Source organism: Malaya genurostris, chromosome 3 (assembly GCF_030247185.1).
Source record: "Malaya genurostris strain Urasoe2022 chromosome 3, Malgen_1.1, whole genome shotgun sequence".
Lineage (NCBI taxonomy): Eukaryota > Metazoa > Arthropoda > Insecta > Diptera > Culicidae > Malaya > Malaya genurostris.
In genome coordinates, this window is record NC_080572.1 from 113,545,437 (window position 1) to 113,565,635 (window position 20,199).

At 35.5% G+C, this 20,199-nt stretch overlaps 1 protein-coding gene across 1 annotated transcript; it reads right to left on the minus strand.

Moving 5' to 3' along the window:
• Positions 1 to 9,480: 9,480 nt before the first annotated feature.
• On the minus strand, positions 9,481 to 10,273 carry LOC131436475 (general odorant-binding protein 56d-like). The gene is made up of 3 exons (XM_058605202.1): positions 10,128 to 10,273; positions 9,927 to 10,070; positions 9,481 to 9,846 (listed from the first exon to the last, which is right to left on the minus strand). The coding sequence occupies exons 1-3, from the start codon at positions 10,185 to 10,187 to the stop codon at positions 9,634 to 9,636; spliced, it is 417 nt and encodes a 138-aa protein (XP_058461185.1). The 5' UTR covers positions 10,188 to 10,273; the 3' UTR covers positions 9,481 to 9,633.
• Positions 10,274 to 20,199: the final 9,926 nt, after the last annotated feature.

A 20,199-nucleotide genomic window follows, 5' to 3' on the forward strand; every position in this document is an offset into this window, starting at 1 on the left:
TAAACATTTTGCATACTCGACTAATGTCGTTTTCGCTTGAAAAAACTGAAACTGACCCAAGGTAGTTTCATCAAACAAACGCTTTTCCCGAAACTGTGTTAATTTCGCACTTAGCAACGGGGGTTTGAGTAAAACTGATTTAAAAACCAGGTTCGAAACTGACTCGATTTTCAGTTCAACAACGTTGAAACTAGGTTCGAAACTGACTTCAAACAAATGGTTTGACAGCAGTTAGAGTGGAAACTGGGTTAGGTTTGGCATCAAGTGAAAACGACATAACTAAGTCGAATGTTATATGACACTAGGCCATTGCATAGCCTCTCTTTATGAGAAAGACAAAACAATTATAATATTGTTTGTTGCACAATCGATCACGATCAATTATGGATATTCGGAAGTGTGAGAGAAGCATGTTAGTTGTATTCGTATTCACGTTTACCAATTATGTCTCTGGCATTACTCACCTGTCTACTCTCTTTCGCCCCGCCTTTTTGCTTTCTCATATAAAAAGGCTATGTAATCACTGTGAAAACCGACTTTGTCATATACCATTCGACTCAGCTCGACGAACTGTGTGTGTGTAACAAAAATATGCACACACTTTTCTCAGAGATGGCTGAACTGATTTTCACAAGCTAAGATTCAAATTAAAGGTCTTATAGCCTGCTATTGAATAGCCTGCTATAGTCCCATAGCCTGCTATAGTCCCATAGCCTGCTATTGAATTTCATCCCGATCCGACTTCCGGTTCCGGAGATATAGGATAATATGCGCCAAAAATATGGATATTTTTTTTAGAGATGACATAACCGATTTTCACAAACTAAGATTCAAATAAAATGTCTTAATATGTAAAAATTAGAGAAAAAGTGTGCATTCAATTTTCTTTGAACCGGCTCAACCGATTTTCCCAAACTAAGTGATTTAAATGAAAGGTTTTATAGTTTTCCACCGATGGGTACCGATTTTACATCACTTTGTATGCTAGTTTGAAACGTATGATACTCATTGCCCTATAATTTCGGAACCGGAAGTCGGATCCTTCTAAACGTCCATTAGTCTAATACGTGAGCAATTCCAGGAATGAGTAGACGAAAAAGTGACAAAATCAAAATCGACCCTCTCCGATTTGGATGAAACTTTGCACATGGCTTCAGTATGGCTTTGAAGTTTTGAACGACTCAGGACTGATTTTTAAAAAAGGCGTATGTATTTTTGCATTTCACCAATATTGCCTTTTTCAAATCGATGCAACTCGGAAACCGTTAATTGTACAAAAATGGAAGGAAAGAAGTTGTAGGGAATCGATTGGACACTCTAAAAAAATAAAAAAAATTTTGATTTTTTCTCTCAATAATTATCCGAAAAAGGTAAAAAGAAAAAAAACATGGTTTTAATATTTTTTTGAAAATTTTTATTTTAAAGCTGTTATTAAAACCTACAGATTGATGGCTATCCCATCCGTGCCTTTTGAAAAATGAAGAAGTTACAGTTAAAACAGTTTACGGGTCTCGTTGTAATTCGGAAACCGTTCATCGTACCTTAAATATAATTAGGAATTATTCATGTACATGTGATAATTGTAGATATAGCATGCAAATAAAAAAATCATGGAAAAATAAAAAATGGTGTTATAATTAAATATCCAAGTATCTCAAGAACAGCTACTTTTAGAAGAAAGGATATCATGAACAAAATTATTGCCTTTAACCTGTAGAATAATATTCTACTGTTTTAAATGATTATCTTTTTAAATGATTATCTTTGAAATTTCGAATATATCTGTAAATTGTTTTAGCTGTAATTTATTAATTTTTCAAAAGGCACGGATGGGATAGCCATCAATCTGTAGGTTTTAGTAAGAGCTTTAAACTAAAAATTATCAAAAAAAAATCGAAACCCTGATTTTTTTTAATATAATTTTTTTGGTTCATTTTGAAATTATTGAGAAAAAAAATCGAATATATTTTTCAGTGTATATTGTTTTTTAAAGTTCCCTACAACTTCTTCCTGGACGCCATTTTTGTACGATGAACGGTTTCCGAATTACAACGAGACCCGTAAACTGTTTAAGCTGTAACTTCTTCATTTTTCAAAAGGCACGGATGGGATAGCCATCAATCTGTAGGTTTTAATAACAGCTTTTAAATAAAATTTATTTTAAAATAATAAAACCATGCTTTTTTTATTTAACTTTTTCGGATTATTTTGTAATATTTGAGAAAAAAGATCAATTTTTTTTCAGTGTATATTTTCTTAGAGTGTCCAATACATTCCCTACAACTTCTTCCTGAACGCCATTTTTGTGAAATTATTGGTTTCCGAGTTACAACGATCTGAAAAAGGCAATTTTGGTGAAATGCAAAAATACATACGCCCTTTTTAAAAATCAGTCGTGAGTAGGACTGACCTCTCCATCTGTTCAAGACTTATGGTTTGACATACTGAAGCCATGTGCAAAGTTTCATCCAAATCGGAGAAGGTCGAGTGCTAAGCATTTCTGGAATTGGGTCTTCTAAACGTCCATTTCTAGAGCACAACAATCCACAAGATTGTGATGATGTGATCAGTGCTGTAAAACTTCATTCAATTCAATTGAAACTGAATGTGGAACACATTGACGATCTCTCTATTGCAGTAAACTTCACTCTCTGACACACACAATGTTTGCTGACGGCCCGAACGGGCAGCATTCAGTCATCACTCGTTTCTCTTCAATCGAGGCTTAGTTTAACCACCGTCAGTTGAACTCTTGAAGTAACAAAATATCTCTTTCAATAGTGTGAGAGCGGCCTTCAAATGAGGTTCATGTAAACATTCGAATTGGTTCAAGATAATAGATGAAAGACTAATCAGATAGCTGAAATATCAATCACAGAATACACATAAATTAATTGTTTCCTCCTTAAGTTTTCATTTTTAACACTTTACTTCATTTATACTTTTATTCGATCGAAATTGCTTACTACCAAGAGCGAAGACTATGAAGCAGCTAGACTACTTGGCACTTGAAACTGAGCAAGCAAAACTTCGAATGACTAGGTACGATTATTCAACTGACGATGAATGCTGGGAGCTTCACTTGGAATTGGCAGCATAAGTCAAATGAATTAGAAGGGATATGCTGACGGTCAGTGGCCATAAATTTCATTTTCATCTTGAATTATTCGATTGAAAATGAAATTTTACCGCACTGGATGTGATAGATTTTGGGAAGTGGGCCGAGATAGTTTCCTTACTTCGTTTCGTGAAGAACAGAAAACATCTTCTAAATTCGTAGGTCATATTAGTTGTATTGTAGGCTAGACCAACTTGCTTTGGCTATACTTGTTTCGGTTTCAGGTTCCGACAGTAGCGGTTTAAAATTTCAAAATGAAACTCACACCGATTTCTCAGAGATTACTTCAGGTTTGGGAACAGATAATAGTTCAAGTAAGCCAAAGATTTCAACCATGGTGACGATGCTCATGGGCTTCATGTAAGGCCCTTTCATAGCGATTTCGGTCTTTAATCGCTTTATTAATGCACCCGGTTTTTGGTTCCAAATGCACCGATAATAGTGAAGAAAATCTCCAAGAATGGAACTCACTTCGATTTTCTTAGCAACGGTTAAGCCGGTTTTCACAAATCATGAATAAAATTAAAGCTCTCATTGTCTTAAAAGATACTGTGAAATTTCATCCAGATTCCGGCTCCGAAATTATAGGGTGTCAAAAAATCAGTCGGTGTTGAACAGTCGTTCGCACCGCACGCGTATAGCTCTTGGCTCCTGGAATTTTTTTTCTGGCTACCTAGAGTTTCATTGATTCAAGGCTTCAGTCTTTTTCAAGGCTACCTGAATCACTAACTAAGTGACTAAGTGATACAAAGAGTGATATTAGAGTGACTAAGTGATACAAAGAGTGATATTAGAGTGACTAAGAAATTAATCAGCCTTTTTTAAGGCTAGCTAGGAGTCTAATCGAAGACTAATTTAGCCTAGTTAATTTAATTTAAAATTTCATTAATTTCAAAAATGCCTGCGTCCAACCGGAAAGGCAACAAGCCTAAGGCTAAAAATAATTCAATACGGAATAAATCACAATCCGTTATTCAACATTTTTCTAATAACATTCACGATCTTATAGAATCTGAATGTAAAAATAAAAGACAACGGACGGATTTCCCTTCCGTTGATCCTATGCCGTCTAACAATATTTACGAGATTCTACCTGAATCCGATTGTAGCGACATAGAAGAAAATTCTTCAAAAATTCCCAAAATGGACGCTTGTCGTTCTGGGAAGAAACATCAATCTATGCCACCAGTGACGGTGATGATTTCCGACTTCAAAGCATTCCGTACTGAGCTTTCTACTTTTCTCCCGGAAGTAAAAGTCTCATTTCAAATCGGACGAAGAGGAGAATGTCGAGTCTTGGTGGATGGATTGGAAGATTACGAACGTCTTATTCGATATTTGTCCGAAAAACTTCATAAATTTTATTCATATGATATAAAATCAGACAGACCCTTCAAGGCTGTCTTGAAAGGATTATCAAATGATCAAAGTATTGATGAAATTAAAAATGAACTAAAAGAATTGCTTGGTTTTGCCCCTTCCCAAGTAATACTTATGAAAAAAAGAGCGAATGGTACTTCTAAACCACGCTCTGGAATTTCCCATGAACTTCAATCTAAGTGATGTAAACAATTTGAAAACTTTAGAAAAAGTACGTTTCATTTCCCACATTAAAATTCATTGGGAACATTATAAACGGCATAATCGTATTGCTAACTTAACGCAATGTCGTCGTTGCCAAGGCTTCGGTCATGGAACCAAAAATTGTCATATGGATATACGGTGTTTGAATTGTGGTAAATCGCATTCGAAAGACGTTTGTCCAATGAATGAAACCACTGATAAATTTTCATGTTCAAATTGCAATGGAAATCATAAATCCAATTATTTGAAATGTCCTGTCAGGGAAAAAATTTTAAACGCTCGTTCGCTTAGACAACAAGTCAAATCAACGACCTTAAATTTACAGAATATACCTGAAAATTCTTCTAAGGCACCTGCCAATTCGTCTTCTAACGAAAACAATTTATTGACAGGTAGATCGACCTCGTCATCATCTTCTTCTAATGTCAGTTATGCTGGTATATTAGGTAGAAATCTATCTCCTATTTCTTCTAATGTAAATAATCAAAACACAGGACCGCCTTGCAGTTCTTCTTCTAACGAAAACAATTTATTAATAGGTAGACCGGCCAAATCATCTTCTTCTAATGGCAGTCTACCTACAAATATTCCTTCAATGCCATTCGCTTCTTTAAATGAAGTCGATTTAGGCGATATAACTGAAAATAAAATGATCTACCTACAAGATCAACTTTTTCAAATGATCATCCAAATGAATTCGACTTCATCACTTTTTGAAGCATTTCAAATCGGATGGAAATTTGCAAATAATATTATAATGAATTTAAAATTTAACAGTGATGTTAAATAATTATTTGAATATTTTAAATTGGAATGCTCGATCTTTGAAATCGAGTGAAGATGAATTTTATAATTTTCTCAAAGTTCACAAAATTCATATTGCCATTGTGACAGAAACTTTTCTTAAACCAAATGTAAAATTGAAAAGTAATCCACATTATGTGGTTCATCGATTTGACAGGTTTACTGGAATTGGTGGTGGAGTTGCCATTTTTGTCCAACGGCAAATTAAACATCGAATTTTACCTTCTTTCAATACTAAAGTTATTGAAAGCTTGGGAATCGAAGTTGAAACCATTCATGGAATTTATTTCATCGCTGGAGCATATTTGCCATTCCAATGCACCGGCGAACAATTAAATTTCTTTAAAGGCGATTTGCAAAAACTTACAAGATATCGATCGAAATTTTTCGTAATAGGGGACTTAAATGCTAAGCATGTCCAGTGGAATTGTAGGCAAAATAACAGTAATGGTAAAATACTTCATAATCAACTCTCAGCTGGTTACTTTACAGTTCTTCATCCCAGTAATCCTACTTGTTTCTCTTCCGTGAAAAACCCGTCTACAATTGATCTGGTTCTAACAGATCAAAGTCACATTTGTAGTGAACCGATTACTCATGCTGATTTTGACTCAGATCATCTTCCTGTAACATTCAGACTTTCCAACGAAGCTATAATTAATCCAATTAGTTCTATTTTCAACTATCATAGAGCTAATTGGTTGGATTACAGATCTCACATTGAAAATCATGTGGATCATGAAACAATTTTAGAAAATTCTGCGGACATCGACACAGCAATTGATAATTTGAATCATTATATTATCGAAGCTAGAAATCTTTCAGTTCCCAAAGCTCAAACTAAATTAAATTCTCCTATCATCGATGACAATCTTCAACTGCTCATTCGGTTGAAGAATGTTCGTCGACGACAATATCAACGTTCTCGTGATCCTGCTATGAAAAACATAGTTAAGGATTTACAAAAAGAAATTAAACATAGATTTACTCTTTTGCGAAATGAAAATTTCGCTAAAGAAGTTGAACAAATTAAACCATATTCTAAACCTTTCTGGAAACTTTCTAAGGTTCTTAAGAAACCTCAGAAACCAATTCCTGCTCTCAAGGAAGGAAATCAAATACTTCTTACAAATGGTGAAAAAGCTCAAAAACTTGCTCAGCAGTTCGAGAGTGTCCACAATTTTAATTTAAACATTGTGAGTCCTATTGAAAACGAAGTCTCACTGAAGTATGATCATATTTCAACCCAAGTGTTATTACCAAATGACATTCTTGAGACCAATTTTGATGAAATTAAATCAATTATTAGGAAACTCAAAAACATGAAGGCTCCTGGTAATGATGGAATTTTTAATATTCTTATTAAAAATCTTCCCGATGTTGCCTTGAGACTCCTGGTTAAAATTTTCAACAAGTGTTTTTCATTAGCTTACTTCCCAAAAAGATGGAAAAACGCTAAAGTAATTCCTATCCTAAAACCTGATAAAAACCCAGCAGAAACATCAAGTTATCGCCCAATTAGTTTACTTTCTTCTATCAGTAAACTTTTTGAAAAAATTATCTTGTTAAGAATGATGACTCATATAAATGAGAATTCAATTTTTTTACCAGAGCAGTTTGGATTTCGTCATGAACATTCAACTACTCATCAACTTGTCAGAGTAACGAACATGATAAAATCAAATAAATCTTCTGGGTTATCCACTGGAGTTGCTTTTCTAGACATAGAAAAAGCATTCGACAGTGTTTGGCACAAAGGTTTAATAGCAAAAATGTCTGATTTCCAGTTTCCTATTTATTTGATCAAAATGATTCAAAATTATTTAACTGATCGTACTCTTCAGGTTAGCTATCAGAATTGTAAATCTGAATTGCTACCCGTACGAGCCGGTGTTCCGCAGGGTTCGAGTGTAGCTCCAATCTTGTATAATATTTTCACTTCTGATCTTCCAAATCTACCCGTTGGTTGTCAGAAATCGCTATTCTGTGACGACACAAGTCTGTTAGCCACAGGTAGAAATCTAAGAGTGATCTGCAGTCGCCTACAAAGAAGTTTAAATATTTTCAGTGATTATCTGTCAAAATGGAAAATTAAACCAAATGCAGCAAAAACGCAATTAATTATCTTTCCTCACAAGCCAAGAGCTTCTTTTCTAAAACCAAACAATAATCACATTCTCAAATTGAATGGCTTGGAATTGACATGGTCTGATCAAGCTAAATACTTAGGTTTAACGTATGACAAAAAACTCACTTTCAAGGATCACATTGAAGGAATCCAGGCAAAGTGTAATAAATATATTAAATGTTTATATCCTCTTATAAACAGAAATTCTAAGCTCTGTCTAAAAAACAAATTGTTAATTTATAAACAATTTTTCAGACCAGCCATGCTTTATGCGGTACCAATTTGGTCAAGCTGTTGTTCCACCAGGAAGAAAACGCTTCAAAGGATTCAGAATAAAATTCTGAAAATGATTCTGAAGCGTCCTCCCTGGTTTAGTACAAATGAGTTACACAGACTCACAAATATAGAACCATTAGATGTAATGTCACATAATATTATAAGCAAATTCCGACAAAAATCGATGCAATCTTCAATTGAATCGATTCGCTCTCTGTATTAGTTAGTAAGTTAGTATATAAGTTCCTTTTCCCCATTACACAATACAAGTAGGTTTAGAATTTTCCCTACACAAAAATCTCAGAATTGCGGAAGCAAATGATGTCTTCATGGTAATAACCAAATCATATACATATAACAGGGCTGAAAAGTCACCACTTGTGGCTGAACACCCAATTTAAATCTTAATAATTTAATTTTAACTCATATTCCAATAAATAGTTATTAAAAAAAAAAAAAAAAAAAATAGGGTGTCAAAACTTTCAAACCGTCTTACAAAATCACGATTCAAAACCGTTATGCCTCGGATACCATACCAGCACGGAAGAAGAAAACACCACCCCCTTCGCGGACGAAACACACAGCATGCTTTGTTCAATTTCGTATAGTATGTACGAAAGAATTGAAAATTTTTTAAAAACACAACCAAATTCATCGGCACCAAGCACACATGAGCACGTGTTTCCAATCGTGTTGAAGAAGCTAGAACACCAAATGTTAGTTACCGGTGTTTGATTTCGTTGACCATGGTGCTGCGTCATCGGTGCTGCGGTTGAATAAAATCATTGCTACTTACCGTAGCAGAAAAAATTAAAGAATTCCTTTGGAATAAAGTTTAGTTGAATAGGCATGAGAGATAAATCAGCCAGCTTCAATTCAAACAAAATCTTTCTCAATAATTAATATTTGAATGGAATAGTTTTTCCGCTAAAACTATTATATGCATGTCAAAATGCTTAATCGTCATAAAATTTATGACACAGATAAGTACGAAATTTTCGATGAAAATTTATAACTATTTGAACTTGTATGCCTGGTTTTTCATGATAGCAAAAACTTTTTACGATTGTGACGGTCTCCGGGTTCCGACTCTGGAAATAAATTGTCAAAAACTCCATTGAAACTTGCATTGATTTCTTATGAAATGCTAATGAGAAAGGTACACCACTAGGTTGTTTAAAACTGATTTTTTTAGATCGAGAATTTAATTTTCTAATGCTTGATATTATTGTTTTCAAATGTCGCAATCCGAGTCCGACTTCGGTTAGAACGGTAGAACGGTTGAATCATCGAAACTGATCGCAAAACTATTCAAAAAAATTCTCTTCCGAAATAGAAATTACATCGATTTCTCATATAACTATTAATATGATAGGCACCAATACATCCCTAGGTGCATTAAAACAGATTTTCATAGAGACGTTTGGTGATTATCAATGCCACATTGAATCTAATGGTGAAACAATTCTATGAATTGCACGCATAGCAATGAACAAATTATTGATGAATTCTCCCATGAGCATTGCATGAAAAAGAATGTTTTCTTTCAAAGTAATGAATTCAAACTATGTTTAATTACTACGCTTTGCTTTACGCACATTGCATAACCTATCACCTGCGTCATGAATGGTATGTAATTAGAATTTATTTCTGTCTTTAAACCATCATCCATACTAGGAATCACGTGCTAACACAGAACAGTGGAAATTTAACTAAAAACCATTCAGAGCAATCCAGCTTTGTTTTCGTAGTAGCACTCCACCGAGCGTAAAGCCGTATCACATGGATCGGTTCCTTGGGTATTGCATCTTTTCACCAATTCTTCCACATGCTCTTTAGGCATAAATGTACTCAATTGTTTAGTTATAGCGTCTTCTTGAAGCGTACCCTGCGCGTCCATGAAGCCGGCTTTTTCATAGAAACACCTCACTAGACACTTTGAAATTTAAAAAAAAAACTATAAGCAACTGTGCTTAGATAAAATCACTAAACCACTAGGATATCTGTAAACTCTACCTTGGATTGATCTCCCGCTACCGAGTAGTCACCGCGGTGCAACGCTTGTAACGCATCCATTTTCAATCCACTAGACAAAAGACATTCCAAAGCGTGCTTTTCTCCGTTTGGAATTTTGCTTATATCATCCAGATGCTGTTGAGGCTGATAAGAATGGTCTTTTCTTAATTATTTCAACCAATTAACAGAAACTATACTAACCGCTGCTACCGCCGAACAGACAATGGCTGCAATCGAAACTATCAGCACCGCCGGTTGCATTTTTTATCTAGTTCAGTTGAAATTCTAGCAAACTACGTACTCTCACCTTAGGTTCGACACTCAGAATGATGTTCTCAAAACATTACCTCACCCGTTTTATACCTCATCGGGTATTCATCGATTGCTAATACAATGTACAAGTTTATTAAAAATGAACTAGTATAACTAGCCGGCTCCGAGTGGAGATTTTCAACGGAGGCAATCGATGTGGAAAAAAAATTAGGCGGCCGTTGAGAGATGCGTGTGAGCTAAAATAATAGTAAAAGTACATATTGTTGTCTAGAAGAAAGAAAAAACACCTCTTTAACAGTGCTCCAGCTGGAAGTGGTAAAGGGATTAAATTTGCGTCACTTTTAACACTGGGTATCGATTATCAATAGACATGACTGATGACCATTTTTCGGACGAACTCAGTGTGTATGACTAAAAAAAAGTATGTATTAAAAATTAGTGAGGAAATGTTGATATATTTCAATTAAAAACGATTTTAATACATAGTGTTTAGTTCCATTCCAAGAACTCTTTAGAAACGGTAGCAGATCATTTATGACGATGAAATTCTTTCTACCCAAATGGTTGTCTCAAGTCAGCTCGGTTCAATTTCATATGCAACTCATCTCAAATCATTTAAATTCGATTGAAAAAATAGACAAATGACTTGTTGATGCATTTGCTTCTGTAGATGTCATACGCAAAGCCGAGGAGTACCGTCCCATTAACATATTGCACACGTTAGGAATAATTTTGGAACTTGTTGTTAAAGATCAGCTGATTAACTATTTGAACTCTAACAGTTTGCTAATACCGGAACAATCGGGATATCGAAAGAGTCACTCTTGCGAAACCGCTTTAAACTTGGTTTTAGCAAAATGGAAGGAGAAAATCGAGGTTAAAGGGTCTATTTTTGCAGTGTTCTTTGATCTCAAGTACGCTTTCGAAACAATCGGAGGATAAGCACATTAATGGTTTGAAAGCTATTTATTTGATAGAACCCAGAGAACTGTTTTCAACGATGTTGTGTCTAGTTTCCAGAGAAATTCACTTGGTGTGCCACAGGGTTGTGTTTTAGGACCGATTTTGCTTATTATGTACACAAATGACATGAAGCAAGTTTTACGGTTTTGTGAAATCAATTTGTTTGCTGACGATACTGTTCTGTTCATTGCAAGTAAGAATTTTTAATGAATCGGTTGCACATTTGAACGAAGACCTACATTCTATGGCTCAGTGATTGAAATTCGAACAATTAAAGCTTAATGTCACAAAAACAACATATTTATTCATTCTTCTTTAAGCACTAGATATGATGCCAATATTAACACATGGATCAATGAGTCCCGAGACTAACAATGGAAACAAAATTTTTGTTTGCAATTTTTTTTTATTCATCAACATAATCACCTTTTAGGGTAATACAATGGTTCCAACGTTTTTCCAATTTTTCAATACCAATTTATCTTTCGCTTCAAAATAAGCTTCAGTTTCAGCGATGACCTCCTCATTTGAGCCAAATCTTTTTCTCTTGAGCATTTTTTAAGATCAGCAAAGAGCCAGTAGTCACTGGGGGCTAAATCTGGCGAGTCTGGGGGTGGGAAGCAAATCAAAGCCCAATTCGTTTAATTTCGCCATTGTTTTCATCGACTTGTGGCGGGGTGCATTGTCTCAATCGCGGCACCCACTTGGAAAAAACCTTTTTCAAGCTCAATTTTTCATGACGGATAGTAAATACACTTCCATATGATATCTGTGTCATCTCAGCAATCTCACGGAGCTTCACTTTACGATCTTTCATTATAATTTTTGTCACTTCACTCACATTTTCCGGTGTAACGGCTTCCACAGGTCTACCCGAGCGTTCCGCGTCATTTGTGTCGGTACGACCACGTTTAAACTCGGCGAACCACCGATAAATCGTTGCTTTTGATGGACTAGAGTCCGGATAACATTTTTCAATCCATTGTTTCGCTTGCACGGTGTTTTTACCCATTAAAAAACAATGTTTTATCAAAACACGAAACTCGTTTTTTTCCATTTTATAAACAAACTACAAAACGACGTTACTCCAACCTCGATAACTCAGCTGTTTCTGGTCGGATCGACTTAAAATTTTGACCCGTTTCAAGCACAGGTTAGTACTCTAGAAAAACGTGGTTACTGGTTTACTACGAGCGCCATCTCTGCTTTAGTCTCGGGACTTATTGATCCATGTGTTAAAATTTATGGAGAGATTATAGGTCGAGTTGAAGTATCTTGGAGTCAGTGTTGGTGATTGCCGAAAATTTGATAGAAGCTGCTCGATATTTATCTATATTGTATACAACATTTTCAATCCCGTAAAAGATGCTACAAGAACTCGAGTCTCTCAATGCATGAACCGCGAGAGAATTTTTCTTCATTTCTTCACTCCACTTCATACTCTGAGTATTCCACGGCCCTGAAAAAAATTACATTCTGATAATGATCGGTGCTGTGTGGAATTTACCAAGAGAAAATCACAAGTTGACAATTATCGCAGAAAATAGAATCAATGATTCGACTTGATGCTTCTCATACAATGTAGCAATAATTCAAAACCCTTGTGTGGAGCATTCACAGACATTTTCATAGACATAACTTATACAAATATGCACATAGTTAGAATAAGGGGCAATAGTAAAATGATTCTATCTCAATTATCCACTGCCCATACAGAATCGGATCACAAAACGAGAATAAGCGACCGTTTGTTGCTTCAGAGAGAATTCCCACAGTAGCGTGCTAACCATTGATTCTCAGACAGGTCTTCGAGAGAAATTCGCTCTCGCACTGGTGTCTATTCTATGTTAAATGAACCAAACCGGTTTTTTGTTGCTGCGATGATATCCGTCTCTCTTTGATGGCACTGATTGAACCGTGTGAAGAGTTGCTAATGAGCGTTCTTTGATACGATAAAAGCCATCCTTGCTTGGAGTCATAATTGATGTAAAGCTAACATTCAAATCTTACGCTCACAACATCAAAAGGAGGTTGCCAAAACGTGCGGTGTATTCCCAAGTAACATTTTTAATATAAATAAATACTATTTAAACTTTAAACTTTACGAAAACCTACTGAAACCCACTACAAGAGCTTATTCCTGCCAAGTGGACCAATCGTCATAAAATTTATGAAGCAAAGTTAAAAATCTGTATAAGCCTGCAAAAGAAAAAAGGTCAGTTGGTGATGATATTCGCACGCGAATATCTCTTGGCTTCTGGAAATTTTTTCTCGCTACCTAGAGTTGCATTCAGTTTTTTTCAAGACTAAGAAATTAATCTGACTTTTTTAGGGCTAGTTATCCAAATAATTATTCTTGTTATTTCTAAACCAATTTCTAAATTTATTGTTATTTCTAAACCATGCTTCGGGATTTCCCATGAACTTTACCTAAAACACTTCAATCGAAGTGATGTAAACAATTTGAAAACTTTGGAAAAAGTACTTTTCATTTTCCACATTAAAATTCATTGGGAACATTAAAACGGCATTTTTTGTTGCTGGTATTGCAAACTTAACACAATGTCGTCGTTTCCAAGGTTTCGGCCATGGTACTAAAAACTGTCATATGGACATACGGTGTTTGAATTGTGGTAAATCGTATTCGACGTATGTCCAATGAGAGAAACCACTGATAAATTTTCATGTTCTAATTGTGATGGAAATCATAAATCCAATCATTTGAAATGTCCGGTCAGGGAAAAAAATTAAACGCTCGTTTGATTAGACAACATCAAGTCTAAATTTACAGAACATACCTGAAAATGAAAACAAAACGATATCAATGCCACGCTTAGGTCTTCTAGGACACTTATTTCTTCGAGTCTAAAACAAAAACCAGGTACGCCTTCCAATTCGCCTTCTAACGAAAACAATTTATCTTCTTCTTCAAAAGACAGTTCCGCTAGCGTGCCAGGTAGACCTACCAGTAATAGAGATGGTCGGGTATCGGGTATTTTACCCGAAACCCGACCCGTACCCGTACCCGACGGGTTTTTGGTCGGGTACGGGTAAAAATTTTTATTTTCTATCGGGTACGGGTCGGGTACGGGTAAAAAAATTTACCGCTCACTCGGGTACGGGTAAATTTTTTTTTCGGATCGATTACCCGACCATTTGTACTTCACATAAATATGTTTACACGTTGACGAGATTTTTTCATTGCAAAACGGTTCTTCCGAAAAATAATCAATTTGATTCAAGGGGTTTTGACATTCGCGCCTAGGACCGACCTGTCAACTGGCATCTTTTTCTTCATTTAAAAAAAAGATCAATCATAGTTACGTGAAAAGTTATGTGAATATTTCCCGCCCTACTTTGTTTATAACATATTTAATAAGACACACTGCCTTAGCTCTATGATGTTGCGGTCGGAATCTACTTTTCACGTAGGTTTTAATGGACTGCCATTTTAAAACTGTTTAATGCACAATTCAGTAAAAATTATTTGATTCATATACTGCCCATACTCGCATATCAGTCTCATATCGATTTTCGCCAATTTTGAGCTAGCTTGAGGAATGGAGTCTTTCCTCAATATACTCTCAGAAATTGCAATGAAAGTTGAGGGTTTGTTCAGTAAAATATAAAAAAATATCAACTCATTTCTGTGTCCCATATGCTAAAGTACCCGCATATCAGTCCCATTCAGTGCAAAATTTCAATAATTTCATTTGTTGCAATATTGGAACATCAAAGGTGTATTACCGATATTTCATGTAATAATACCAAGATTTAGCATTAGGGAGCAAAGCAAAGTCTTGGCATTACATTCCTTTCGTGGAGTTTGGCCTTTCTGTTTCAACAGACTTCGCAGCCGATTCTTAGCGTACAGAATCATTGCATGGCTAGTACTATGGATCCTACTGACACTAAGAATCCTTCCAGGTCGGAGCTCGAACATACGACAGCTGGCTTGTAAGACCAGCGTCCTATGTATTGAACCGCCAACCCGGGACCAGCATTAGGGAGCACAATAAATAAAAAAATTCGGAAATAAACTTTTGATCGTCTTTTTCTCAACATGCCGATATCCCATATGGGACTGATATGTATATAAAATGTAGTGTAGTACTCATATCACATTCAGATACCAGACAATTGTTATTTTAAATATTGGTTGGAGATTTTCAAAATTTTCATAAAAATCATTAGGATTCTTACCATAAAAACATGAACATTTATTTCAGAAAATCTGCATAGAAGTTCTTCTTATTCTGCACTTCTGGGTGGTGTCACCTCACTTGAAATGACACCGATTGATGGCACAGCAAGTTGGGCTATATTGCTAATTAATTTTTGTTTCTTTTCACTGGACTACAAGTGAAAATCTCGATGCATGACAACGTGGAGTCGCATAAGTAAGGGTGAAAATCTTTTCTTGCGAAATACTCAAATTTTCACCGTGTTCACTCGTTGAGGGTTTCACCGGTTCAATGGCTGTAAAAACCACCAGCTACCGTTAACATCGTGGGTGTGGGTTTGTGAGGTTTACAAAACGGGCATAGTTGACAGATTAATTTAAATCAAAATCATAATTCATTTTGCTTTGTAGTAAAAAACTGTAACCAAAAAAATTTCCTACGAATGTTCAAACTACTTACACTTGAAGGACTCACTGTTCACCATGTTCAAAATTGAATTTTTCACACCGGGAATACACGTACATTGTTTGATTCTTTGGTCAATTCACGTAATCGAACTGATAACACACTATTCATTTTAGGGGATGTTTGCATAACATTCATTTTCGTCACGTATAATATTCAATTTGACATTTGGAACTATTTTACGTGATTTTTCAAGTGATTCGAATGTGAATTTTTATTTGTGTGTCAAGATAATGAGCACGCTTACTTGTGGTTCTAAAGAATTGGATCAAAAGTCGCACTGTTTCGTAAAAACCATACCTACCCAAAATTGAGTACAACGGGTATTACGACATATTGGGTAAATATGCTTCTCGAAAAATTTGAGTTGATATTACTCCCTTTTGTTGACATTTGTAAATGAGTATAAAGTACCAAAGACATTGAAAATCTACAGGGTCCGCCATCTAACATTTATTTTTGAACTAGCGGATATTTCGACATTGGTAACCTCAATGTCACTTCTGATTTGACAGAAACTTAGTTGTATCCTTCCGCTGAACGAAAATGGTTGTGTATACGCTTGAGAAACGCGTGAAAATAGTGCAGTTTTACTTTCAAAATCATGGTAATGTTGCGGAATGTGTGCAAAAAAATCATCTTCTCGGATGAGGCACATTTTCATCTCGGCGGGTATGTTAATAAGCAAAATTGTCGCATCTGGGGACGGAAAACCCCCACGTCATCATGGAGAAGCCGATCTCAGAGAGTGACGGTTTGGTGCGGATTTTTGTCTGGCGGCATCATTGGGCCTTTTTTCTTAGAAAATGAGGCAGGAGCCGCCGCCACGGTCAATGGCGAGCGGTACCGCGTCATCATTAGCAATTGGTTCTTCCCGTTACTTGAAGAGGAAGACTTGGACACCTTTTGGTTCCAACAAGACGGCGCTCCGTGCCACACAGCCAACGCTACGATCGATCATCTGTGCACAGTCTTCGAAGATTGAATTATCAGTCGACATTCGGATGTCTTTTGGCCGCCTCGGAGCTGTGATTTGACACCGTTAGACTATTATCTTTGAGCGGCTGTCAAAGATAAGTGTTATGTGGACAAGCCAGAGACAATTCAAGCCTTGAAGGATAACATTCGTGCATCCATAGCTGAAATAAAGCTGCATACAATCGAAAATGTATTAAAAAGCTGGACCGACCGTATGGCGTACTGCAAGGCCAGCCGAGGCAGCCATTTGAATGAAATTATATTCCACAATTACCCGGAAGGATTGTACTTTAATATGAAAAAATAAATTTTGAATTCGGATGAACCGTTTGTTTTTACCTTTTTTTATATATATAAAAAATAGGTATAGAATTCGCTCAAACTTTCGAAAAATTTTCCGAGGCCCGGAGGGCCGAATGACATATACCAATCGATTCAGCTCGACGAACTGAGCAAATGTCTGTGTGTGTGTATGTGTGTGTGTCTGTATGTGTGTTGTCAACTAAGAGGTCGAGATCTCAGAGATGGCTGGGCCGATTTTGATCAAACTAGTCGCAAATGAAAGGTCTCCCCGTCACCCAAAACGCTATTGAATGGTTTTGAGATCGGATGTTTACTTTTTGAGTTATACGAAGTTTTATGTCAAAATTTTCAGTTTTTTGACAGTATCTGTCACAATTGACCTTGAAAACAAAATATATTTACAGACTTAGATTCAGCACGATAATACCTATCCAACAAGCCATAGATTGTTAAAATCCGTCCATTTTTAACGGAGATATCGAAATTTTTGTGTAAACGACTTTTCCCGCTATTCCAGCAGTAGGAGTTTTGAGCTCTGTATGACAAAGCAATGCTAGGGAGCAACGGAAAACACGATTTTTTATTCTGTTACATACAATTGTTTCTAAGTACCAAAAAGACTGTGTACAGCATCCTTTTCCATGACATTTAGCCTCGGACCGATTTTAGCACGGCTCGTTTTTGGCAACATAATCGTTCGAATATGACATATATAAACCAGATGATGGCAGATTTTTTTTAATCATATTGTTTTAAACTACTTACAGCAATAAATGCTGGAAGAACATAACATCCATATACCATTCGAATCAGTTCGTCGAGATCAGCAAATGCGTGTGTGACAAATAATTTCACTCAATTTTCTCGGAAAATTCCTTTTCTACAAATTCAGATTCATACGAAAAGCCGTATGCTCCCAAACAAAGTTCCTGAATTATGTTTGGTTCCGACCTCTGGTTCCGGAACTACAGGATGATATATGAACCGAAATCAAAATTGTGTAACTCATTCTACTCGTAGATGGCTGAACCGATCTAAGATTCAAATGAATTCTAAAAATCATCAAAGATTCAAATGAAAAGTTTCAAGATTTTATAAAACATTTTGCTCTTCAGCCAGATCCAACATCCGGTTTCGGGGATACAGGGTGATTGGTATAAAAATGTCTATTCCACATAAATTAATCAGGTTTATCGGGTTAGCAGATTTGGATAGCCGATAAAAAAAAAATAACTTTTTGTCGATTCAGAAGGCACCTAAAAATTAAATTCGTGCTATGATTTCTTAAAGATGTCTTCACTGATTTTCAAATATTTTGAAACAAATGTAAACTATACAGCTATTCAGGTGAATTTATCTGACTTCGGCCATACCGATTTTAGAATTCCGGTTCCAGTATATAATCGTTTCTCAAAGCTCAATCGTTTTCTCAAAAAAAGCCTAATCAAATATCAGAAACAAAAATTCAAATTAAAATAAACTTATATACAAAATTAATTAATTTTATCCAATTATGACTTCCGGTTCTCGAATTACATGATGATGAATTTTTAAAATTCAAACCGATATAGAAGATGGGATTGAGCTTCAAAGTTGGACTCAAAACTGTTGTAATTTATTCGTCATATGGCCATACGAATCGGTTTGGGTTATGCTGGTTCCTGAATACCGGCTCTGGAAGTACCTTAAATTACCGTAAACTCTAAAGTGGAACTTACATATCATGGCATCTTTAATCGATTATCACACTTCTAGATTTAAATTCGATCCGATTTGCAGTTTCGACATTACAGAGTAATGAGTGATTAAAATCTCAAATTGTCGCTTAAAACGATGGTCATTAAAATAATGTCATGAAAACTTAAACACCGAAGAATATTCATGCAAAAAACACATGCATATTGGTAAAAAAGGAATCATCTCACTGCTAGGTGGATTAAACACGTTTTTTTTGCATGTTTAAAAAAAAGTTACATTACATTATTCATGTTTCACAGTGTATTTATATGTTTAAAAGTAATCAAGCATTTTAATGTATTTTTCTTACCAACTAGAGCCTGATACGGCTCGATATCTAAAACACTTTATTTTTTCCACACTGAATTTTGGTAAAATTTTTACTACTCATTCGGGTCGGGTACGGGTACAGGTAATTTTTTATCGGGTACGGGTAAAATTTTTAATTTTTTATTGGGTACGGGTCGGGTACGGGTAATTTTTTTTTATTATTGATCGGGTACGGGTCGGGTACGGGTAATTTTTTAAATTTTCAATCGGGTACGGGTCGGGTACGGGTAATTTTTTTTGCAGATCACTCGGGTACGGGTCGGGTTCGGGTATAAGAATTTCTATACCCGACCATTTCTAACCAGTAATCGTTTAAAGCCATTCGCTTCTTTAAACGAAGTCGATTTAGGCAATATAACGGAAAATAAAATGACTTTATCAATTCTTGAAGCATTTCAAGTTGGGTGAAAATTTGGGTGACAATATTATCAAGAATTTGGAAATCAACAATGATGGTAAATAATTAATTAAACATCTTAAATAGGAATGCTCGATCTTTAAAATCCAGTGAAAATGAATTTTATAATTTTTTCAAAGTTCACAAGATTCATATTGCCATTGTGACAGAAACATTTCTTAAAGAAAATGTAGAATTGAAAAGCAATCCACATTATGTGGCTCATCGTTTCGACAAGTTTACTGAAATGGGTGATGGAGTTGCCATTTTTGTTAAACGGTAAATCAAATATTGAATTTCACCTTCATTCAATTCTAAAGTTATTGAACGCATCGAGATTGAAAGCATTCATGGAATTTATTTTCTTGCTGTAGCATATTTGCCATTTCAATGCACCGGTGCAAAATTCAATTTTAAAGGCGATTTGCAAGCACTCACAAGATATTGACCATTATTTTTTGTAATAAGGAACTTAAATGCAAGGCATGTCCAATGGAATTGTAAGCAAAATAACAGTAATGGTAAAATACTTTATATTCAACTCTCTGCCGGTTACTTTACAGTTCTTTATCACAGTAATCTGACTTGTTTCTCTTCCGTGAAAAACCCAAACAACAATGGATTTGGTTCTAACAGGTCAAAG